A 23,867-nucleotide genomic window follows, 5' to 3' on the forward strand; every position below is an offset into this window, starting at 1 on the left:
CCGCCAGGGGCTTTCCCTGCACAAGCGGCGGAACAAGTTTGGGAACCACTGGCATACACAGTTAGCTCATATGCTAAGGCAGTGGCTCTCAACCTTTCCAGACTACTGTACCCCTTTCAGGAGTCTGATTTGTCTTGCATACCCCCAAGTTTCACCTCACTTAAAAACTACTGACTTACAAAATCAGATATAAAAATACAAAAGTGTCACAGCACACTATTACTGACAAATTGCTTACTTTCTCATTTTACCAAATAATTATAAAATAAATTTGAATATAAATATTGTACTTATATTTCAGCATATAGTATATAAAGCAGTATAAACAATTCATTGTCTATATGAAATTTTAGTTTTTACTGATTTTGCCAGTGCTTTTTATGTATCCTGTTGTAAAACTAGGCAAATATCTAGATGAGATGATGTACTCCCTGGAAGACCTCTGCATACCTCCAGGGGTACACATACACCTGGTTGAGAACAACTGTTCTAAGGGACCATTCAAGGTAGAGTGGCCTGTTAACATTTCTGCAGTCATAGCACAAAAGTAGGGGTTGGTTACAGATTGTTCATAATAAGCCATAAATCCAGTGTCTTTCTTCAGTCCATGATTTTTAGTGTCTAGCAAAGTAATGAATTTAAGCTCCAAGACTCATCTTTTGAAAGCGTTGTGCAGGTTTCCTTTGAGGATGACACTAGGAATATCTTTCCCGGACCTGAAGAAGAGCTCCTGTGTGGCTCAAAAGCTTGTCTCGATCACCAACAGAAGTTGGTCCAATAAAAGATATTACCTCACGCATCTAGTCTCTCTAATATCCTGGAAATGGCACAGATACAACTACACTAAATAGGGAAATACTGCCCTTTTTAAATGCATATTAACAGGCCCAGTAGCTTGTCAAACTGTACAATGCCTACCAGTTATTTTTGTAAAAGTCACTACGCATTATAGAAAACTAAGTGCTCATTCCAGATAAGTGCCCCCAGACTTTTAAAAAATTGATATCATTTACCGTTTATATTACATCAGTATTGAAATGTGGTAGGTGTGGTACATACAGAAAGGTGCCCACTGAATATTCTACATCTAGTGGGTACTTAAAAGCATCTCATACATTTTTAATGCCTCAATAGGCTTGAGAATGGCATACTCTCTCTTGCTTCCAGGCCAGGGGAGCTTAGGCCCACAGCGGGGAAGTGAGAGGAATTTGGAGTGGGGAAATGAGGAATAATTATATCATCTCAGTGCCTGGCAGGAGGAAGTGGTGGGATCATCTCCCTAAATTATCCCCCCTTCAGATTTATAGGGTAGGACTTCCACCCAGCTCTCCCTTCCCCAGAAGCTCCATGACTGTTAGGCCAGTTTGCTCATTGCTATTTTTACGTAAGTGACCCATACGCTCCTTTTTCTGATTAACCCCAGAAAAAGGAAGCAGTACATCAGCCACGGAACTTCAACTGATCCAGCTGTATGAGCAGCATGAGTAGCACTCAATACTGGGCAGTGGTGGCGAAGACAAGTCTTACTGTGGGCTAAAAACCCATTTTTGTGAGATAACTTTGTGGGTTTCACATAGCCCTCATCTAAGGTGTCGGGAGGGATAGAAGACAGACTGTAGACTCTGTAGTGAAGGACTAGGACATTTCTGAGAACTCCTGCAGCAAGACAGCTGTTTAGACCAGGGGTGGGCAAACTTTTTGGCCCAAGGGCCACATCTGGGTGGGGAAATTGCATGCAGGGCCATGAATGTAGGGCCGGGGCAGGGGGTTGGGTTGCGGGCGGGAGTGCGGGATGCAGGAAGGGGCTCAGGGCAAGGGCTTGGGGCAGAGGAGGGGTGCAGGGTTTACGAGGGGGCTCAGAGCAGGGGGTTGGCGTGCACAGGGGCGCAGGGTGTACGAGGGGGCTCAGGACAGGGGGGTGAGGTGCAAGAGTGGTTTGGGGTGCAGGCTCCAGCCCGGTGCCGCTTACCTGGAGAGGCTCCAGGGTGGCAGCAGCGCACAGCGGAACTAAGTCAGGCTCCCTGCCTGCCCTGGCCCCATGCCGCTCCGGGAAGCGGCCAGCGCCACGTCCCTGCGGCCACTGGGGGAGGGGGCAGAGGGCTCCGCGCATTGCCCCTCGCCTGCGGGTACCTCCCCCACAGCTCCCATTGGCCACGGTTCCCCAGGGGCCGCAGGGACGTGCTTTCGGCCGCTTCTGGGAGTGGCGCAGGGCCTGCAGCGCCACGGGTGTGGTAATCCTGCAGGCCGGATCCGGCCCACGGGCTGTAGTTTGCCCAACCCTGGTTTAGACTGTAGAAGATGCACCAAAATCCATTCTACATACCACTAGAACTCTTGTTTATGCCTTATTCTTCTCTCACTTGGACTACTGTAACCTTTATCTTTCAGGCTATTCTTTTTCTGAACATCTTTTCTCATAACGTATCCAAAATGCCTCAGCTAAAATCCTTCCTTTTAAGTAATTCTGATACGCTTACATGTCTTCCCACACAGAATCCTTCTGTTAGCTTCTCCTCTTCTAACCCAAATTCAAGCACCTTGTCCTCCCCACCATCAAAGTCCTGTACAGTCTTGCTCTCACTTACATCACTGTTCTCCTTTCCTCCAACTGCTCCATGTGTTCCTTACTCTCTTTCAAATCCTCTTACTGCTCCCTTGCTCTCTTTCATGACTTCAGCTATGCCTCCCTCTGTGCTTCGAACAGCCTTCCATTTGCTGTCAAACAAGTCCCCTCCTTAAAACCCACTTTTCCAGGAACACTTCCTTTCCACTTCTCCCTCACCAATAACCCTCTTTTGCTTCTCCTTTCTTGAAAGACTGTCCCATCTTGTACCTGTATCTTGTGTATGCTCTCTGGCTGGGAACACGTATTACTCAGTAAAGCACCTAGTAAGATTGTGGCACTATATATACGATTTTAATTTAAATTATACATAACACCACTTAGATTTTGACCCATTTTAAAAATAGAGTATGTGTTTTCCAGATCTAAAACTATTAGAATCACAACCTCAAATACTTACAGCATTTTAATGGCCCTATGGTGCTCCCTGCCTCACCCCAGGCATTAGCAGTGACTGAAATACAATCCACCATCACCCCATTCAATTATCTGGGGAAAACGAGGAAAAAGGTGGAACTTGTGAGGAGTTTGATGCCTAACTACTGTACTGGGCTACTAGGTATTTAAAAACCTCAGAGAAACAATACATATCTATGCAGTCAAGTTCATTGTATATAGACAATAGACTCTCACAAACCTGAAGTGAGCTGTTAGCTCCATATGCGAACGTAACTTCTGGTGGCAGGATGTGCACTTCACTTGGAATGGGACCTCTTTACATAAAGCTATAAGAAGTTTCTTTGCATAAGATGGGAAAGATAAAGGAAGTGGTGTCCCAGTTTCATCTGCAATATGAGATGGGATAAAACGAAGCCACATATTTCAAAGTCAACATGTAGTATTTTATCTCTTAGAACACAGCTATTAACAATACGTTCCTTGCCAATCATTATGACCATGTCACCTCGTCCCATTTAAATTCCACCACCTGCTCCCTCTCCAACCCTTTTCAAATTCAAGCTTCTTGCTGCTATCATCAAGGGCCTTATCAACTCCCCTCCTGCTCTGATTAATGCATTTTAACCAAAAAAGGTATATAATGTGTAGGAAAAAAATACGCCATAATACATTTAACAAGCTTTTACATGTTTTGATTGTCTCCATCTCTCTCATCTTTCATAGTATTTCTTTCTTAGATTTTAAATGTTATGGGGCAGGAGGATTGGTGGGTATGTGCAGAAAGTCTAACATGTTGCTGGCATACAGAATGAAAATAATAGTTTCTAATATAAAATGAGTAGGAATAGTTTATGAAAATCTTTGTGGCCACCATTATACATCAAAGAGGCAACAAAGGCGATCGTTTTTCCCCTTGCAGTTCACCTTTCACATATTTAAGTAGTAACAACCAATGGGAAGAGCATTTCCTGGCAGCTGAGGCCAGGCCCAGAAGCATTAACTGCCTGGCATGGAGGCCAATATTGCTATTATTAACTACAAAGATATATAAATTCAAAGAAGGAAGCTGAGTATTCAACCATTTATGTATGGAAATGTTTAAAGTTGGATTGTATCTAATGAAGGATATTGTCTCCTTTTTACATTATTGGTCTTTTCATGGCAGTTAAAGAAGAGTAAAAAAACAGATTTGAAGACGGGTGGCCTGATTTTCAGAGGTGATAAACAGCTGCAGCTCTCATGGGCCTCAAACAGGCTATTAATTTCCAATGGCCCATTAGATTTAGAATACATATGAGGGGTCAGTCAACAGCTTCATTGTTGAGTGGTAAGATTATATAACAGGTGACTGTACCAAAACACAATGGATTCTTTATTACCATACGAACCTTAAAGTGCAGTTCTACCATGAAAAATAACTATATTAATATGGTTACTTCTTATTCAACTAGTCAACTCTCCATGTGTGTATTCAGAATCTTATTCATTTACTTTTGTCACAAAATAAGTGTTTACTGCTTATTCCTTGGTGTTAGAACTCTGAAACCAACACAGCTCACACTGAATGGACAACCGAATCATTTCTTGTGCATCAACATAACTCATGCCTAAGTTCCAATCTTTACACCTACGCAAGCCTACCTAAGACAATGGAGTTTCACAGGTATCACTGAGGGTCTGATATGGCCTGCTAAACTTTGTTACTGGTGGTGTGTGACTAGGACAAAATCCAACTTGACTTTTAGAGCCCAGCCTTATTTTGGAAGGTCTGCTAGTTTTTATATATATGAAAATGGAGCAAATTTGATATGGGAATCAGGGAGACACACAGAAATATAGAATTCTAAAACACCTTTTTATACAATCTCTGTCAGAATATAACAACATATTAACAAAACATTAATCTCAAATGAAGATAACCTGGTAAATCTACACAGTTTGTGTATCTTTTCCCCAATTTCAGACATCCTAAAAGAAATACACGTTTTTTCTTTAATTCACAGCTGAAAACACATTCTCTCACATGGCATAAATGCATTATCAAAAGGACCTAAAAGATGCTACATTCAAATTACAACATACCACTCAATTTAAAAACCTGAAGGAAGTGATTCTTTCCAGACATATGCTGCAGGCATTCATCTCTTATGCTGAAAAGGAGGAAGCAGTATGGACATGCAAAGCACTGAATAAGCTGTGGAGGAAGATTTCTTTTATGCCCATCATCATCATCATTTATCTGAAAAATAAAACAAATCTGGTTAGTAAAAGAATCAACCTAATTATAAAAATATTTATTTTGCATTTAATAAACACACACATTTTAATGCATATTAGAGATTCTTTATATTTTTATTAGACTTTCTAAAAAACTTGGGACAGAGTTATAATCACCATACTACAGTCCAAGTGAGATTACTAATTCAATGGAAATTTCAGAGGGCAATGAGTATAAGTTTGCTTTGACTTTATTTTTTTTTGTGAAGTCATATTATTGTGTAAATAGTATATGATTTATATTAAAAAAAAAAGTCTATGGTGAAAGAAAGTTACGGTTGCAAACTCAAGCATTCAAAAGGTAGGAAGTACACCTCTACCCTGATAGAACGCGACCCGATATAACACGAATTCGGATATAATGCGGTAAAGCAGCGGGGAGCCCCGGACCTTTTAAAGCGCCACCCGAGCCCTGCTGCTTTACCACGTTATATCCAAATTCGTGTGGAACCCTGGGCCCTTTAAATCACTGCCCGAGCCTGGCTGCCGGAGCTCCGGTGGTGATTTAAAGGGACCGGGGCTCCCCGCAGCCGCTGGAGCACCGGGCCCTTTAAATCACAGCCAGGGAAGACGGTCCAGTCCGGCATGGCGTACTGGCTCTGCCTGTACGCCGTACCGGATCGAACCCAATATAACGCGGTCTCACCTATAAGGCGTTGAGATTTTTTGGCTCCCGAGGACCACGTTGTATCGGGGTAGAGGTGTACCAGAATTAAAGGTTGAATGACCAACCTAATTCTGCCCCATTGTGCATTATAACATAGTCTCTAATTACATGATCATATTATTGCCCCCCTCCCCCGGACCTCTACAACATTCAGTGCACAGGATAGAGGGTGTTCTCTGAAAGCTATACAAAATTTTGTTTTATCCTCGTTCAATTTTTATTGCACACTATTCAAACCTAGTACTCACTACAGAATTATTAATTTCCTCATGGTCTTTTCCATGGCACTCATTAACCATGAATGTTTCACTAACATTAATGAATTTGCCTTCAAGAAATCCTTGTGAGGTAGGAAGATATTATTCCCATTCCACAGATGGGGTGGGGTACTAAGGCACAGAGTTTAAAGACAAAATTGTCAGAAATTACAACTAATTTTGGGTGCTCACTTTGAGATGCACAGGGCTTGATTTTTCACTACTTAGCATTTTTATAGTGCTTTATATATTTAAGGTACAGCTCCCTTTAATTTAGTTGGCATTGTGGGCATTTCTTCTAAACTGGCCCCAAAATGTTGGTCACTTAAAAAATAAGGACCACACAATTAGTGGCTACCCTATGAAAACTTGGGTGTGGCAGAGACAGGGGAAAAAAATCCAATTCTCCCAGGTAGCATGAATCTGCATAAACCACAAGACCACCCTGTCTCGTCCCAGAATCCCTTGCCTCATTCACTACACATCTTCCAACTTTTGCAACAAATGAAAGAGGAATTCTACAAAAAACCTCATTCACTACACAACCCAGATTTACTCCCTGAGCACCATCCATTCTGTGCACTGAATGAGGCAGGTCTTCTGATCACGTAATTAAAGGGAGTATCAAAATGCACAAGATACGGGGGCCAAATTAAGGTTGCACAGGCAACCCCTTTCCCTCACTGTTCTAGATTCGCGTCAAGCTGCTCCCACTGCATGCTGCCTAGGCAACAGGGGGCACTGCGTGGACAAGAGAGAGTGTCTCCCCAGTTTCAGTTCCTGTATCTGGCATCACAGTGATTCTAGGTGGTTGGGAGGAACAAGGAAAATCCTGTTCAGTCCCTGCAAACCTGAGCAAAGCATGCCTGTGCAACTGGCATCTAGAATGGTAGAAAAAAATTTGAAGGATCATAATTTGGCCAAGTTTTGGTACATTCTTAAGTAATGCTGTGGATGTTGTTTGTGACTTGATACAACGTGCTATCACGCTTAGAGAAAGAAGAACGCCGGCGGACTCAGGCTAGGTCTACACTACCCGCCTGAATCGGCGGGTAGAAATCGATCCCTGAATCGACGCTCTTACTCCACCAGGGGAGGTAGGAGTAAGCGCCGTCAACGGGAAGCCGTGGAGGTCGATTTTGCCGCCGTCCTCACAGCGGGGTAAGTCGGCTCCGATACGTCGCGTAGCTGAATTTGCGTATCTTAAATCGACCCCCCCCCGTAGTGAAGACCTGCCAAGTGGCAATACATCAAGATAACTATCTCAAAAGTCTGAGCAGAAATCGTGGCTCCCTTGGATCTATTTGCAAAGGAGATGAACAGCCTGGGTGACATTCGAAATTACTTAGTCTTATCCAAGTAGAAGGCCAGCACTCTTCTAAGATCCAGGGTACGAAAACAGGACTCCTGCAGAGTTGTGTGGCTTCAGGAAAAACACTGGTCAATGAATAATTGGTTAGGGTGGAACTCCGAGAGAGCCTTAGGTAATAATTTAGGATGTGGGCATAAAGAAGCATTATTTTTGAAGCATTCTGTACAAGGGAGGAGGGGGTGGAAAACTGGAATCAAGACACTAATCTCCCTAACTCTACAGCTGACATGATGGCTATTGAAAAGGCTGTCTTCATAGACAAATGGAGTAGAGAGCATGTTGCCATACGCTTGAATGGATGTTTAATAACAGGTAGTTGAGTGCCAGGTTGAGATCCCAGATGAGGGTGGGGTCTCTAGTCTGGTGGTAGAGTTCCTGACATCCTTAACAAACCTAGACGATACAGGATGAACAAATACGGAAAACCCCTCTACATCAGATGAAAGGCTGATATTACAGCCAAACGGACCTTAATTGAGCTAATAACCCTGATTTCTTCAGATAATCCAGGCAGGAAGTGGCAGTGACAGCATGAATGGGAGAATCTCCTGTTTCTGAAGGGAAGTAGTACAGGCTGACTTCTTTCTAGTATTCATTAACTCCTGTTGCACTTCCTCAGAGGAAGAGGATTTTAACCCTGCAAACTATCAAGGAACCACACCCAACGCTGGAAAACTCCTAGATTGGGGTGAAGCACGTGACCCACATCCTTTGAGAGGTGTTAAGCAGTGGTCTTGAGAAGTGGATGTATACATAGGTGAAGCAGGTAAGGGTATCACGCTTGTCTCAGCTAGGTTGGATCTATAAGCAGAGTCGGAGGGAATGCAAAGAACACACTCTGCTTCCAGGACAGAAGGAACCCCCCGCAAAAACAGCAGCTCAGACCTTCTCTTGAGCCAGAAAGAGGACACTTCTTGTTCCTGGAGGTTGCATAGAGACCCAACTCCAGTAGACCCCCGCCCCACCCCCGCTCTTTGAAGGACTTGAGCCTAGGTCCAATTTGTAGTCCTGTGAGAAGTGCCTGCTGAGAACACTGGCTGTGGTATTCTGAATGCCTGGGAGGTAGACTGCTGAAATTTGGATCTGATGAGCTATGCATCAGTTCCATAGTTTCGGTGCACAGAGAGGGCAATCTCCTCCCTGTTTCTGATACACAACACGCAGGATATGTTGTCCATCGTGACCCTGATTGATTCGCCACGATGAGATAGGAAATGGAGGCAGTTGTTCCTGATAGCCCTGAGCTCAAACAGATTGATGTGGAGATGTCTTGAGTTGTCCATCTGCCCTAAGTCATGAGAGCACTGAGATGAGCTCCCCACCCCAACAGTGATGCGTCTGTTGTTCAAGTTAGTGATGGAGTTGGGCGGCAGAAGGGAACACCCGCACAGATGTTGAGTTGATATTTCCACCAATCCAGGGAGTTCCTCACCTGCAAAAGAACTGTCGCCTGTCTGTCCAAAATATCTCTGACAGAAGAATAGATCACTCTGAGCCAAAAAGCAGCAAAGGTGTACCCTCGCATGTGGGTCATGTGTCCCAGGAGCTGAAGACATTTCCTTACAGTGGTCTGAGGACTCCCCCGAATTGTCTGTACCAAATCTGACAAGGTCACAAACCTGTCTAAGAGAAGATAGTCCCTGTCTATCGAAGTGTCCAAAGAAGCCCCTTTATCTTCTTTATGGAATCAACATGGATTTTGTTACATTTAGCTGAAGACCCTACTTTTGGAACAGAGCAAGGGCCATCCAGGCGAAAGATAGAACTGCTTCGTAACAATGGGCAGTGTCTCTAGCTGGCAGGGGCAAAAATCAGCCAAAGCCAGGACTGTTGTTCCTTGGAGAACTTTCTCCAACTTTCTCCAGTTTTGACTGGAGTTGCTTTAACCTGTGTTGACTGGCTCTTGGCTCCAACCCTCCCCTCCCTCGCAGTCACATCACCTCAGCTTCACTCTGCACATGTCCCCTTCTCCTCTCCTCCCCTGCCCTTCCTTTTCCATTTTTCTGATCCCCTCCTAAAAAATAAAATATTGTGGAACTAACATGACCTTTGGCACCTTCACACTGTTCACTCTGCTGGTGAGTCACACACTCCCTTCCCTGTGCTGGACTGTGTTTTTTCTGTTTGTACAGTACCTAGCACAAACGGCTTCTGATCCATGACTAGGGCTCTTGAGTGCTAAGGTAACATGAATAAATCAATAAAAGGACTGTGGGAGAAAGACTGGGACAAATGACTTGCTTAGTTTTTCCTCATGTACCAAGCCAATTGACTTACATTCAGTAATAAATTAATACTAATGAATTCTTTGGAATTCCTTCCTTCCGCAGACCAAACTGAGTTCAAGGCCCAATCTACTACTAATACAAAGATCAATTAGTGGTGGTCCATGGAGGTATCAGTGGAGTAAGGATAGATAATATCAGAATCACCATAGTTGCTTCTCTTTTCTGTTGTTTTCCCTCCTTTTTAGCAGTCTGCTTCTTCCTCTTCCCCCACTAGTCTGTACTGTCAGCATCAGGAGAGATGGGGCGGGAAGGAAGGTTTCAAGCCAGGTGAACCAACTTTCACACCACACTTGGAATGCAAATCACAACTTAATTGTTAAGTTTTATGGCAATATTTACAGAAATGTTTTCAGGATAATTTGAACTCTAAGAGACACCATCACAATAAAAATTCTGTAAGTTAGGAAGGTTCAGTGAACCAGGGGCAAAGGTAGGTTAAAATGCAAGATTATCTGTAGCTATAGTTTTTGTAAATCCTACATAATATTCAGTCAGGTGAATACCTATCCATGAGTTCTTGCCTTAGATAAAAGGTGATCACTATACTGCTGTGAGGTGACAAATCTTTTGCAGCATACCACACAGGCAACAGCATTAGTTGGAGGTCCACGTAGTGTAATTGCTGGGTCACATGGAGAATGATCAAACCTATAAAGAAAAAATTACCAACATAATTAGCCCACTCTATAAGTAACATAACAGGGGGGTTTTGAGAGAAAAGATTTATTGTGTAATGTAACATTTGAAGAATCAGGCAAAACCATAATCCAACACTACTGACTTTCCATTAAAGCAGTGAACATGACAAGACTTTTTAATATATAGCTTCATTTAATATTGGCCATGTCAATTCAAATATTTGTCAAAGATGTGGTCACAATGGAAGTATCTTCACTTTCATGGCCAATTGGAGAGGGAAAAAACAGAACTGCTTAACCAGGGGAAGAAACACCCACAGTGCCCTAGAATTCCGACGGCTCAGTGGTGTTTTTTATTCTGATCTACAATAAATGTCCTTACCTTTTCAGGTGACCTAACAGAAGATGACCATTATCAAACTTTCTGTTGCAGTGCATTACAGGACATAAAATGGGATTGCTGTTGATTGGTGTTTGGCCAGTTCTGTGGGGCACACCTTTTCTTCCCATGTTAATGGTGCCTGGTTTGAGACCTACATGGTAGAACAAAATACCTAAGTACATACAATTTTGATTATATTTCAGAATACTTTTTTTTTTTAAATCAAATATCCAAGGACCAGATTATACTGGCAATACAATACAAAGTAGCCAACCTGCACAAGAGGAAGTTTGATCTCTTTAGGGTTTTTTTAATCCCACTACTTAGAAGATTAGTTTTACAGTTTTTAATTGTTATGAGAAAAATGTGATTTGTACACTGTATAAAGCTAACCTCTATTCAATTTACGCCATATGATTTAGTAGTGTTGCTCTTTGAAATCTTCTTTGAACTTCCTTGTGTCTGAAGTGTACTTACCAACACTTACATTTATATAGAGACAAATATTTCTCCTACTAGTGACAGTCACACAATATAAAGTTTTCCATGCAACAATTCTGCCTTTGCAAGTAGCTATGTTACTGCACTATTCTTACCACTGGGAATATCATATTAAAGTTAATTGGTTGCAAAAGCATTTGAGAGAATTCTTATAGCAACCACTGTGTGAGAAATTTTAAATGCCACATTGCACAAAATTGGTATTGGAGGATCTCTGGGGAGTCAAGTATCTGTTCATTGCTGACATTGTTAATGCAATTACTGGATGATTTATTGTGTAATGTAACATTTAAAAATAACCAATATTGACGGAAATAAAAGTGGTGTAAAACACATGTTGCTGATAGTTATTTGACTTCATATTACTGGAGCAATGTTCACTGCTCTTATGAGTATTCACTGTTCAACAGCTGTGAGTGCCATATTTTAAATTCCCACCCTTTCTAATTAAATACCTGGCATTTTTAGCCACTGGTCTACACACAATCTTGCTGCTTCTGTGTCACTATGTCCTCGGATAAATTCCAGCTCCTGCAATCCATGAGCATGCTGGGAGTCCACTTTTTCCTAAAGGGTGAACAGATTAGATAAAAAGACAATGAATTTATTCTGATTAGATACATTGAATTAGCTCAAGTTAACACTCAGTACTCAAATGTGGATGAAAGTTTCTGATTTACAAAGAGGAGCCTAGAATAGATACATACCACTGACAATTATACAATAGAATATAGGTGCTCATACCAAGGTAAGTGAATGACTTATGGTTAATTTCCATGTCCCCAGTGAGGTACGCTCTTGAAGTCTGACACATTCATTCATTATTGGCTACTGAATACAGGAAAAACCACCTCAATTTGACTGCTAACCTTTCCATCATCTATCAACACCACCACCATCTGTGGTACACTCACCATACGGAATTTTCTCACCTAAAATCCATTATAGAGAACTTGTGACTTCAAATGACCTTCATTTCTTCTGTGAGACAGACATGTTAGTTATGAAACTCTCAATTTGACTTCTGATCTTAATTTCTCCAAAAATTCCATTTCACTGTTCTTAGCTAAGAAAATTATCTAAGGTAAGCGAATATACTGCAGGTGTCAATAATGACGGAATATAATCCTGCTATGGAATTGGCTATTTAGGTTTTTATATAACACCTATCATGGTGCTCTACAGAGGAGAAGAAAAGTAAAATGTATAAATAACCTAGTGATGGTATACTGCTCTTCCTCGGTGATATAATTACAGCTACAATTATTTGAAAGGTGTAAACACCAAGGAGAGAGCAGAATTATTTGGGGCTGCATAGGGGGTATAACTAACTAGGATATAAGAAAGAAGGAAAAAGGGAAAACTTAGGCTGTTGGTAATTGTTAGGAGAATCTTCCTGGCGTCAAACGCCTGAGGCTGTTTACACCAAAAAGTTGCACTGGAAACATTTCCCCTCCACTCCTTTTGAATCCACTTACCTCTATTTTTGCGGGAGCTATGTTGTGTAAAAGCAATATGGCCGCATTGCCATTCTGATATAACTACACTGATTAATTTAGTCTTCCTCATTGCTATACGATATTGCATTGGTTCAGATCTGAAGTGATCTGTCTGGTCACCTGTCTGTACTCCATTGCTTCAGGGTAATCTGGACCAGATGTCCCCCCCCCTCCTTCTATTTAAATCACACATCTGAGAGTCCAAAAGTCTCTATTTTGGACTTGCTTTTTGGTGCAAGAGCACAGGTCCTGAAGCTGCTGCCACTACTAAGGTTTGTGTTTCTGTGCAATCCCATAGAGAGGTCCAGGACTCTTGTCCTCTTGGGAGAAGAGCACATCCAGACTTCTCTCTCCAAAAGCGTGAAGATTTAATTGCAGCCATCACAACAAATGAAGAACTTGGTTACTCCCAGGACAATTTCCTGTGCTGAAGCAAAGCCAAGGAGCTGTGACAAAAACCTGCATAATAGAAAGGAACGCTACTTTTGGCAGCGCACATTACATGGGTCTATTCTGAAGAGCAGGATACGATTTTGCCTAGAAGGGCACCACTAATCCCTGGTTATACTGGACAGTCTCACTGGGGGCTGCAAGCAAGCCGAAATGGTAGGGGTCTGAACAGCCCCTGGACCAGAGAGGATGTCAAGTCCCCTAAATAACTAGGGCCTCCTTGAGACATCAGACAGCTCAGCAGCAACAGACAATGCTGATGAGGGGAACTCATCTTGTAAATGTCATTTTAATCAATATGCCCCATTGGTCTGGGTTTTGACGGGTCCCGGGCATCATCTTCTAGACCAGGGGTCAGCAACCTTTCAGAAGTGTTGTGCCGAGTCTTCATTTATTCACTCTAATTTAAGGTTTCGCGTGCCAGTAATACATTTTAACGTTTTTAGAAGGTCTCTTTCTATAAGTCTATAATATATAACTAAACTATTGTTGTATGTAAAGTAAATAAGGTTTTAAAAATGTTTAAGAAGCTTCATTTAAAATTAAATTAAAATGCAGAGCCCCCCGGACCGGTGGCCAGGACCCGGGCAGTGTAAGTGCCACTGAAAATCAGCTCGTGTGCCGCCTTTGGCACGCGTGCCATAGGTTGCCTACCCCCTTCTAGACGCTGACTGTGTAATGCCATACCTTTATAATCAGGTGAATTTAGCTACAGGAAAGGGCAGAAATATCCATCCTTGAGCACCTCCCTTAGAGTTGCACTCAGTCGCTACTTTCCCTGCCTCCATCCTTCCCCCTCCCCAATAGATTGGTCTCTAAAACAAAACAAAAAACAACCAACCAACCACCCTCATCACCATTATCCACTACACCCCCACACTGGTTACGTTCCCCTCCCCTCACAAACATCACGTAGCCAGGCACAAAATGGCATGAAAGCAGCTGGAAACATATGGTAAAACATACATCACATCAAAATCCTGTTTATCGTGATTTCTCACTGGCCAAGGCATATCATCACAATTTGGACATTGCCCTGAGTAGACATGGGATTTACAGGATTCAATACATTTATCATAGATAAAAAGACATATGAGTTTATACTGGTTATAAAATGCAACTGAGGGTATGTACTTGTAATGCACAAATCGGTTATTGAAAACATACCAAGCATTGGAATGGTGCATGTAACAGGCTATGTGTTAAGGTAGCTCTTGTATCCCACACTCCACACCAGGATCAGGAGTTGGACCAGTGGCTGTTTCTTCTTTTTAAAGAAATATATTATGTGGTCACTTCCTTATAAGCACCCTTGGACTTGTAAAGAAAGTATATGCCTGTACCATGAGCACCTTGGATATCCTGCAGTATCTTTTGAAGGGTGGAGGTTCTTCTGGTTGGTTTTGTTTGAGTATTATCAACAAATGCTTCTTTTTCATGAGAAGTCTGGAAATGTTGGCTTCCAAACTTGTAGATAATTTTCAAACATTTCAGTAGCTTCGAAAAAAAACTCACATTAGTCTCGCCATAAAAGGTTCAAGTATTCCCCATTATACAATTCAGAAAATTCCATGCTGGCTGACAAACGTTGGAAAATGGCAAGGACTAGCAAGAACCAAGCAATTTTTTGGACACAGTGGGAAGGGATTGTGAGGACTTTTGACTCCAAATCCCACAGTTACCCTGGGCTTTAATACATATTCCTCAATCTTCTGAGAAAGTTATTTTGAATGCAGAGAACTTCACACCAGCAGTAGACACTCAGCTGCTGAGGTATCTACCCACAATGCAACACACACGCATCGCCATAGAGCAGCACAGCATGGAAACAGTGCTTCACAGGCAAAGTAGCTTAAATTGGTGCACACACAGCAGTGTGGATTCACAAACAGCTTAATTACATAATGCAACTTTCTCATGCAGAGAAGGCCTATGACGCTGTAGCATATTCTCCCCTATGAAGTAATGGAAACCATATCCCTGGAGATTTTTAAAACTAGACTGGACAACATGCTAGAAAATATACTGGAGCAAATAATCCTGCACTGGTAGGATAATTTGTCATAACCATAATGAGAAATTTCTTACCTGATAATTCTGTTAGCAGCTTCTCTCCTCATTCATCATTAATAGGTAATGCCCCCCCACCTGTGGAATTAGGAGGCAGTCCAACACTGTTGCTGGAGGCTCCAGAACTAGAGTCCCACTTTTCAGCTCAGGCCACCAAAAAAAGAGTTCTTCAAAGCTGTATTAACTCTCAAGCAACCAATTCTTAGTGTTAAGACAACAATGTGATACACTATATTAATTAACCTTTAGGCAATTGCATGTCCATGTCACTTTTAGAAAAAATTTCAATTTGTTCAATTATATTCTGGTCATTTCCCAGACTACAAGGGAAGGTTGAATGAGGTCAGAGCATGCTAGCAGAAAATGATAAGGTAAGAAATGTCTCATTCTGCTGCACAGCTTCTCTCCTCATTCATCACTAACGGAAAGCAGTGACTCACAGAAGTAGTGAGGGGGGAGGGGAGAAGAATATGGAGTTTTAATAATTACAAGAGAATAACAGGCAGAATGGACATTGCCCTACATAAAACAAGAGATTTTTAATTTAAGGAATATTGTGGGAACCAGCCCACTAGCACCTTTCTACCAAAGGACGCTTCTGCAGAGAAACAGAAACAAACTTTGCAAATTTTCCTCAGATGAGGCTCATATATTTCACCCCCCCCCCCAAGCTATTAGAGACCTCATAGTGGGACCTATGATTCCTACTGCATGAATAGTTTTCCAAATGTCTATCATGTCAACTAGTGCAGGATTTTAACATTCTTGCCCACAGCAACTTTTAGACTGTAAGGCCACGGCATTTTGGATAGAATGAGATGAACAGGGTACAACTGGTGTGTAAAATTCATATGATCGAGATCTTTAGAGCTCCAGAAATACCAATTTATACCACACCCTTCCAAAGAAAAGCCAAGGATTAGAACAAAATGACGGGAGAATTATTTCCCAGAAATTGTGGAAAGAACTTACCTTGGACTAAAAGGTTTCTGGAGCTGCTATAATTATAGTCTTTAACTCACAACAGCAGCAGTGTGGTTCTTGTATTGATAGAGGAATTCCAAAACCTGTCTTTAGAGGTAACAGAGGCTAGAAGAGCCTGCCACAGGCTTGTCTAACCTGTCACTCTGATTAATCTTGCCATCTGACGATACTTAGATGGGGAGTCCAATGTGCCTGCCAAAGAACACTGCTAGGTCTCATACCCATGTTTCTATGGTGCATGGTTGTAGGACTCCAGTCATCAGTACTGGAAAAACTATAGTGTAGTTGAGATCACCAAAACATTGTGATTATGTTTGTATTACCATAGTATCTAGAAGTCAGGGCCTTACTGTGTTGGGCAGTGTACAAACAAAGATACAGTCCCTGCCCCAAAGAGCGTTCTATCCTCTGGGACCAGAGATGTAAACTTGACCAGATCAAGGAATGAAATTTACTGGTTAAATTCTGGATACCAAAGTGTATCAGTGACGCTAATGGAGAATCCCTGCTGAACTACACTTCTTTTCCAAAGCCCAGGCTGTTAATGGTGGGGAATTCTAGTCCAGATGGAGGCTGTGCTTTGAGAGGTTTTGTCTTTTCCACAGACACAGTGGGGGGTTCCTTGTTTTTCCTATCAAATCTAAAGAGCCTTCTGGGCCAGTAAAGGTGAGTAAGAGGATGACGATGACTTCAAGTCTCCTTTTTCCTCTGCCCTTTATGTGAAACTGTCTTGAAATGCAGCAAATTCTTCTCCGCCCAGGACATTATTTCCTTTGCCATTGTAAAGCTTTGGCCTCTGATTACTCCCTAGTTTTGGAAGGGATATAAACATGCATGCCTCAATCATAAGCCAACCTCTATTGGGAGGTAGGAAGAGACTTCCCTGGGGACCACCATAACTTCCTGCTACATGGCTTCTTGAACCTTCTTCTAAAGCATCTGGTCCTGGACAACATCAGACAGGATACGGGACATCATGGACTGCTGGTCCAATTCCATATGGCCATGCCTATCTTTTTGTTCAAACCTACCACAGAGCAGTTGAACTGAACTAAAAGGATGTGCACTCTGATTCTGGAAATCTGCCTCTTAGGGTGTCTACACTTAAAATGCTACAAAGGCACAGGTACTCCCATCACACCTGCCCAAGAGGCGATAGCTAGGTAAAAGGAAGAATTCTTCCATCAACGTAGCACTGTATACCAGGTTGACATAGCAACGTGGATTTTTCACACCCCTGAAAAATGTAACTATGCAGATAAGTTTTCAGTGTAGACCAGCCCTCACTATGCTCCCCACACTGTGACGCTGGCTTCCATAGACAATATGCAGGAGTTTAAAGTGAACATGGGTTGGCTTTCATCATGTTTGTACTTACCTGCCCACAAAGGGACATTCAGGTGTGATCTGAGAAAAGCCACGAGAATGACTAAAGGATTAGTTAATATGCCCAAGAGTGATAGACTCAAGGAGCTCAATCTATTTAGCTTAATAAAGAAAATATTAAGGACTTCATCAGAGTCTATAAGCATCTATGAATGAATCTGTTTCTTTGGAGAGGGCACTTTTTGGGATGTGGTCCCTGAATGAATATAGACACGTAACTTGTGACTGGAGCCTTGCTGTTTCTACTAACAGCAGAATGCATTTAGAGGGTCGATTCAAAGGAAAAGTCTTGTACACAAAAAGGATGATTTTGTCTTTGTCAGCCTGAGGATTTTGTTGATTTGGGAAAATAATTCCTTGGAAGCTTCTGCTTCAGATTTTTCTCTTTGCTAGGGAAACAGTTTCTTCTTTGATAGTCTTGGTGCTGGCAGCAACCAATGGATTGCTATGCTGGCTTTGAAAGGGAGCATCAAGGCACCTCAGCAATCTCAGCTGCTAATTCTCTAATGTTTCCCAGAACAGTTCTTTGCCTGCAAATTTAGATGCGTAAGGTATCTACTTATGATGATTAATTGGTATTCCTGGGTGTGATTCCTTGTAGACAGAGTTCTGAGCCACTGATCTTGTCTCAAATTAGTCTCATCAGGACAGAACTCAAGACATCTCACTTCAAGCAAGGATCAGACCCCCACACGATGAGCCATTTATTTGTCATGCAATAGACTCTAATGAAGTACAGGAAAAACTTTTGGACTGAATGGCTATAGCCGAGGCTTTGAAATTGCTGTGCAGTGTGTCCACATTTTGATGGTTCTGGGGATCTTTTGGAAGCAAGTCCTCTTCTGAAGATGTGGCTGTATTTCAATGGTGGAGCTACTGCTTCACCAATCTTAGGTTCCCAAAATTTATGGAATTTCATTTTTTAAATGCAACATTTTAGTTTAACATTAGTTTTAACCAGAAGACCTCATTTAGATTTAATGATATCCCCAAAGTCTATGGGAAACCATGTATCCTATAAAATTTGAAGGGGAATATGTTTTATTAATATTAATGAGTTCCTTGTAAGCCACTGGTCTCCTGTCCTGGAAAAGTCCTACAATTTTTGTTTTGGTGGGTTTGTGTGTTAGGGTTGGGATTTTTGTTGGTTTTTTTCTTTTTGGGGGCGGGGGGGTCGGGGGAGTGCATAAGGTACAGCAGAACCTGAGTTATGAACACCTCAGGAACGGAGGTTGTTCGTAACTGAAGAAAAATTTATGGCTGTTCTTTCAAATTTTTATGACGGAACATTCATACAACTTTGAAACTTTACTGTGCAGAAGAAAAATGTGCTGTACAGTATTTGCTTTTTTTCTTTCCTTTTCGTCACTGCTGCGTGATTGCGTACTTCCAGTTACAAATGAGGTGTGTGCTTGACTGGTCAGTTCATAACTCTGGTGTTCATAACTCTGAGGTTCTATTGTACTTCTCCTGGATGTTTACAGGGGGAGGTAACATGCTGGCCTGGGGACCACTCAACCAAGGAGGAGTGCTGGGACAAACACCTCAGTTGTGAGAATAGCCTGCTAGATAGCCCCAGGAGCCTGAAAAAATACATTTATTCTCCTCCAGCTTGGCATGTAAGTATATTAGGAGTGACCTAATATTACTTGGGGCATCACTCCATAAAGCAGGAGCCATTTTGAACACCGGAAGTGATTACTGCACCGGATAGTGCACCTGCATGGGGAATGGAGTTTCCATGTGCCTTTCTTCTGGTCATAGACTGCCTGAAGTATTCCTTAGGCTTTCATGTGGAGGCAGCGCATGGAGAAGGAGAGGGCTGTAGAAAAAGACCCTCCTCCCCCCCTTCTGCCTTTCAGATTCTGAGCTCCTTTCCCTGGCACAGTGAGGGGCTATGGGGAAGTACAATTCCGATTATACTGCAGCCTGGTGCAGGGCATCACAGGAGCAACAGAAAGAGCTGGGCAGGAACTGGATTTTCTGTTTTGTAGGAAATTCCACAATTTCACTTTTCCACCCATTCCGTAACAAAATAAAAAATTTCAAAATTTCTCAGGAAATAAAATTGTTTCTGTTGATTGAAACATTGTTTTGATAAAATAGAAACATTTTGTTCTGATTTTTTACTTTAACATGTAAAGTAACAGGTGTGTTGTGAGCAAGACACGAGAAGTCATTCTTCCGCTCTACTCTGCGCTGGTTAGACCTCAACTGGAGTATTGTGTCCAGTTCTGGGCACCGCATTTCAAGAAAGATGTGGAGAAATTGGAGAGGGTCCAGAGAAAAGCAACAAGAATGATTAAAGGTCTTGAGAACATGACCTATGAAGGAAGGCTGAAAGAATTGGATTTGTTTAGTTTGGAAAAGAGAAGACTGAGAGGGGACATGATAGCAGTTTTCAGTTATCTAAAAGAGTGTCATAAGGAGGAGGGAGAAAACTTGTTCACTTTAGTCTCTAAGGATAGAACAAGAAGCAATGGGCTTAAACTGCAGCAAGGGAGGTTTAGGTTGGTCATTAGGAAAAAGTTCCTAACTGTCAGGGTAGTTAAACACTGGAATAAACTGCCTAGGGAGGTTGTGGAATCTCCATTTCTGGAGATATTTAAGAGTAGGTTAGATAAATGTCTATCAGGGATGGTCTGGACAGTATTTGGTCCTGCCATGCGGGCAGGGGACTGGACTCGATGACCTCTCGAGGTCCCTTCCAGTCCTAGAATCTATGAATCTATAAAGTGCCATTTCAAAGTAGAGAATTGATATATTACATTACCAAAAAATTCCACAACAGAATGTTTTAACTTTAGGGGGGAGGGATAGCTCAGTGGTTTGAGCATTGGCCTGCTAAACCCAGGGTTGTGAGTTCAATCCTTGAGGGGGCCACTTAGGGATCTGGGGCAAAATCAGTACTTGGTCCTGCTAGTGAAGGCCGGGGGCTGGACTCAATGACCTTTCAAGGTCCCTTCCAGTTCTAGGAGATAAAAATAAATTAATGGAGATATCCTATTTATTTATTTATTTATTTAACTTTACTGGAAAGCTCCATTGCATTTTTTTCCCCTAAATCAAGTTTCACTGAAGTTGATTCATTTCTGTGAAACGTTTCACTTTTGACGAATTAGCATTTTCTAACCAGCTCCAGTAACAGGCTTATCTCCATGTACAGACAAGCTTCAAAGTCAGGCTGGCGTGGTGTGCCTGCTACAAAGCACTGTCAGGGAGAATCTGTGACTAGAAAAGCCCCAGCAAACACTCCCTCAGGGTGGGAAGGAAAAGAAGAAAGGATTTAAACCTTGATTTTTATCCACTCTCTCATTAGCAATATGAACTGCTGCCTTACTTTTGTCTTTTGGGGATCTGAAGTCTCTGGAGTTTGTTAAACTTACCGCTGAGCAGGCTGTGAGGGGTTCTCCTCTGTGGGAATCCTCAGGTTCCTGATCCAACTTCCCACAGTGGAGTCGTGGCTTTGAGAGAGTGCCAAATCCCAATGTGCCTTTTCAACTCAAAGCCCTGACAGAACAAAGACTGGTGGCTTGTGGCAGCAGACAGAGGTCGCTTTCTCACACTCCATGCCCTGGCAGAGCAAAGGTTGACTGCTTGTGGCAGCAGGGCAGACCTTGTTCTCGGAGGAGCCTGAAAAGCTGCCTAGAGCACCTCTTGGACTCTGCTCAACATCTGCAGAGCTTCTCCATAGCTGTGGTAGGGGATAGAGGGATTCAAATCAAGAGGTGGCAGGGAAACCCCAAGAGTTAGAGCCCCACTACTCCAGTGATTCCTTACCTCAGGAGAGGGAAATGAAGTTACTACCACACACACACACAAATACAAATTAAAGTTACAAAACAAGATGGTTAGTAGAAACTGAACTGCTAACTTGTTCTACCCCTGCGAGACAGAAAATCTGATGGCGTGAGCTGAAGAGTGGGTTTAGTTTTGGGGCCTCCATCAGTGGACCATCTCTGAATTCCACAGGTGGGTGGCATTACCCATAAGTGATGAATGAGGAGAGAAGTTGTGCAACAGAATAATATTTAAGATTAATATAATGCTGTTCATCCATAGCCCTCTCATTGCTTTACAAAGACAGATAAACATCACTATCCGCATTTTACAGATGACAAAATGGAGGCAGAGACTTTAAGTGACTTCCAAATTCACACAAGTGACACAGACAGCTGCAGCGGCACAGGAGCCAGCAAACAGAGCTGTAAACAGAGGAGTTTGAGTGGGAGTTTGGGGGAAGACTAAGAGAGGCAGGCAGAGGAATAGACAGGCTAGTGAAGGGAGTGTGTGGTGTTCTGGCAGTGTTTTGGTGCTCATTGGGGGTTTGTTTACTGTGGGTGGTGGTGTTTTGGTTTGGTTGGTGTTTCCCGAACTTACAGGATTTAGGTAGGAAGGCTATGACAAATACAGAGGCAGCAGTGGTAGTGACCCCAGCAGTGGAAGACACAATGAAGATGACTGGATGTGGAAGCTGCGGCATGTACATGATCCTGGAGGAAGTACCTGAAAAGAGTTTCGTCTGCATGAAGTGCCGCCTGATAGAGCTGATGGAAGAAAAGATCCAAGGATTGGAGATGCAGGTGGAAACTCTGGTTGAGTTTAGAAGGGGGTTCGAGCAGATGATGGAGCAAAGACACGAGGAGGCTGAAGGGAAAAGCTCAGACCTGCAGATGGAAGCTGGACCAAAGAACTCTGAGGGGAGACTGCTGGGTGAGGAAAGTGGACAGTTGAGGCATGTGACTAAGAGAACCAGGCAGAGGAAAAGATGGGCTAGTGAAGGAGAAATAGAGCTCAGGAACAGGTTTGCGGAGTTGGAAAATTAAGAAGGCGCACAGCAGGTGGTCACTGAAGGTGAAAGGGCAAGGAAGAAGAGAAGAGTAGCTAGTCCTATAGGAAGAGGGGAAGAGTCAATGGAGATAACACCACCAAGTATGAGCCCCAGGAGGATACAGGATGGGTTGCAGAGGATTGCAAGGGAAAATAGGAATCGAGAGGACTTGCAGCCAGAGGGAACAGGGGATAGACCGGAGAATCGCACCATCACCAGGAAAAGGCAGGTCTACGTGATTGGGGACTCCTTACTGAGAAGAACAGACAGGCCTGTAACCAGAGCTGATCCAGAGAACAGAAGGGTGTGCTGTCTTCCGGGTGCTAAGATACGGGATGTGGACCTGAGGCTGAAGAGGATCCTAACGGGAGCGGGAAAGAATCCACTGATTGTCCTTCATGTGGGAACAAATGATACGGCTAGATTCTCGCTGGAACGTATCAAGGAAGACTATGCCAGGCTGGTGAAGACGCTTAAGGAAATCGAGGCTCAGGTGATCTTCAGTAGGATTCTGCCTGTTCCTAGAGAAGGGCAACAAAGGTGTGACAAGATGATGACGATCAACAGATGTCTCAGGCAGTGGTGCTATAAGGAGGGCTTTGGGATGTATGGCCACTGGGAGGCATTCATGGACAGAGGACTGTTCTCTCGGGATGGACTTCACCTGAGCAGGGAGGGAAATAGACTTCTAGGAAGGAGGCTGGCACAACTGATTAAGAGAGCTTTAAACTAGGAATTGGGGGGAGATGGTTGGGAGATGTCCAGGTAATCTCCACGCCGGATTTTAACATTGAGAAGGAAGAAAACGAAGTAAGAAAGGATACAGCTGTGGGTAGGAGAATGGACATAAGGAGGAAGGGTAGTGTAGATACCGGTCTAATAGGCGATACTGGTGGTAGAATGTCTGTGCCTAATTGGGTAAAGAATGTGAGTGAAGCCAAACAGCAAAAATTAAGATGTTTGTACACCAATGCGAGGAGCCTAGGTAACAAAATGGAGGAACTAGAGTTACTGGTGCAGGAAGTGAAACCAGATATTATAGGGATAACAGAAACATGGTGGAATAGTAGTCATAACTGGAGTACAGGTATTGAAGGGTATGTGCTATTTAGAAAAGACAGAAATAAAGGCAAAGGTGGTGGAGTAGCATTGTATATCAATGATGAGGTAGACTGTAAAGAAATAAGAAGTGATGGAATGGATAAGAGAGTCTGTCTGGGCAAAAAATCACATTGGGGAAGAA

At 42.7% G+C, this 23,867-nt stretch overlaps 1 protein-coding gene across 3 annotated transcripts in view; it reads right to left on the bottom strand.

The window, feature by feature from the left end:
- Nucleotides 1-23,867, bottom strand: part of LOC112118249 (E3 SUMO-protein ligase ZNF451) — an 84,500-nt gene that overhangs the window by 36,121 nt on the left and 24,512 nt on the right. For all 3 annotated transcript variants that reach the window (XM_024216493.2, XM_024216494.2, XM_024216491.2), the window contains exons 5-9: nt 11,860-11,971; nt 10,904-11,054; nt 10,405-10,531; nt 5,105-5,261; nt 3,261-3,408 (exon numbers count right to left, since the gene is read on the bottom strand). In XM_024216493.2, the coding sequence (XP_024072261.1) occupies nt 3,261-3,408; nt 5,105-5,261; nt 10,405-10,531; nt 10,904-11,054; nt 11,860-11,971 (695 nt within the window). The remainder of the gene's footprint in view (nt 1-3,260; nt 3,409-5,104; nt 5,262-10,404; nt 10,532-10,903; nt 11,055-11,859; nt 11,972-23,867) is intronic.

Source organism: Terrapene carolina, unplaced genomic scaffold (assembly GCF_002925995.2).
Source record: "Terrapene carolina triunguis isolate 2854851 unplaced genomic scaffold, T_m_triunguis-2.0 Scaffold42, whole genome shotgun sequence".
Lineage (NCBI taxonomy): Eukaryota > Metazoa > Chordata > Testudines > Emydidae > Terrapene > Terrapene triunguis.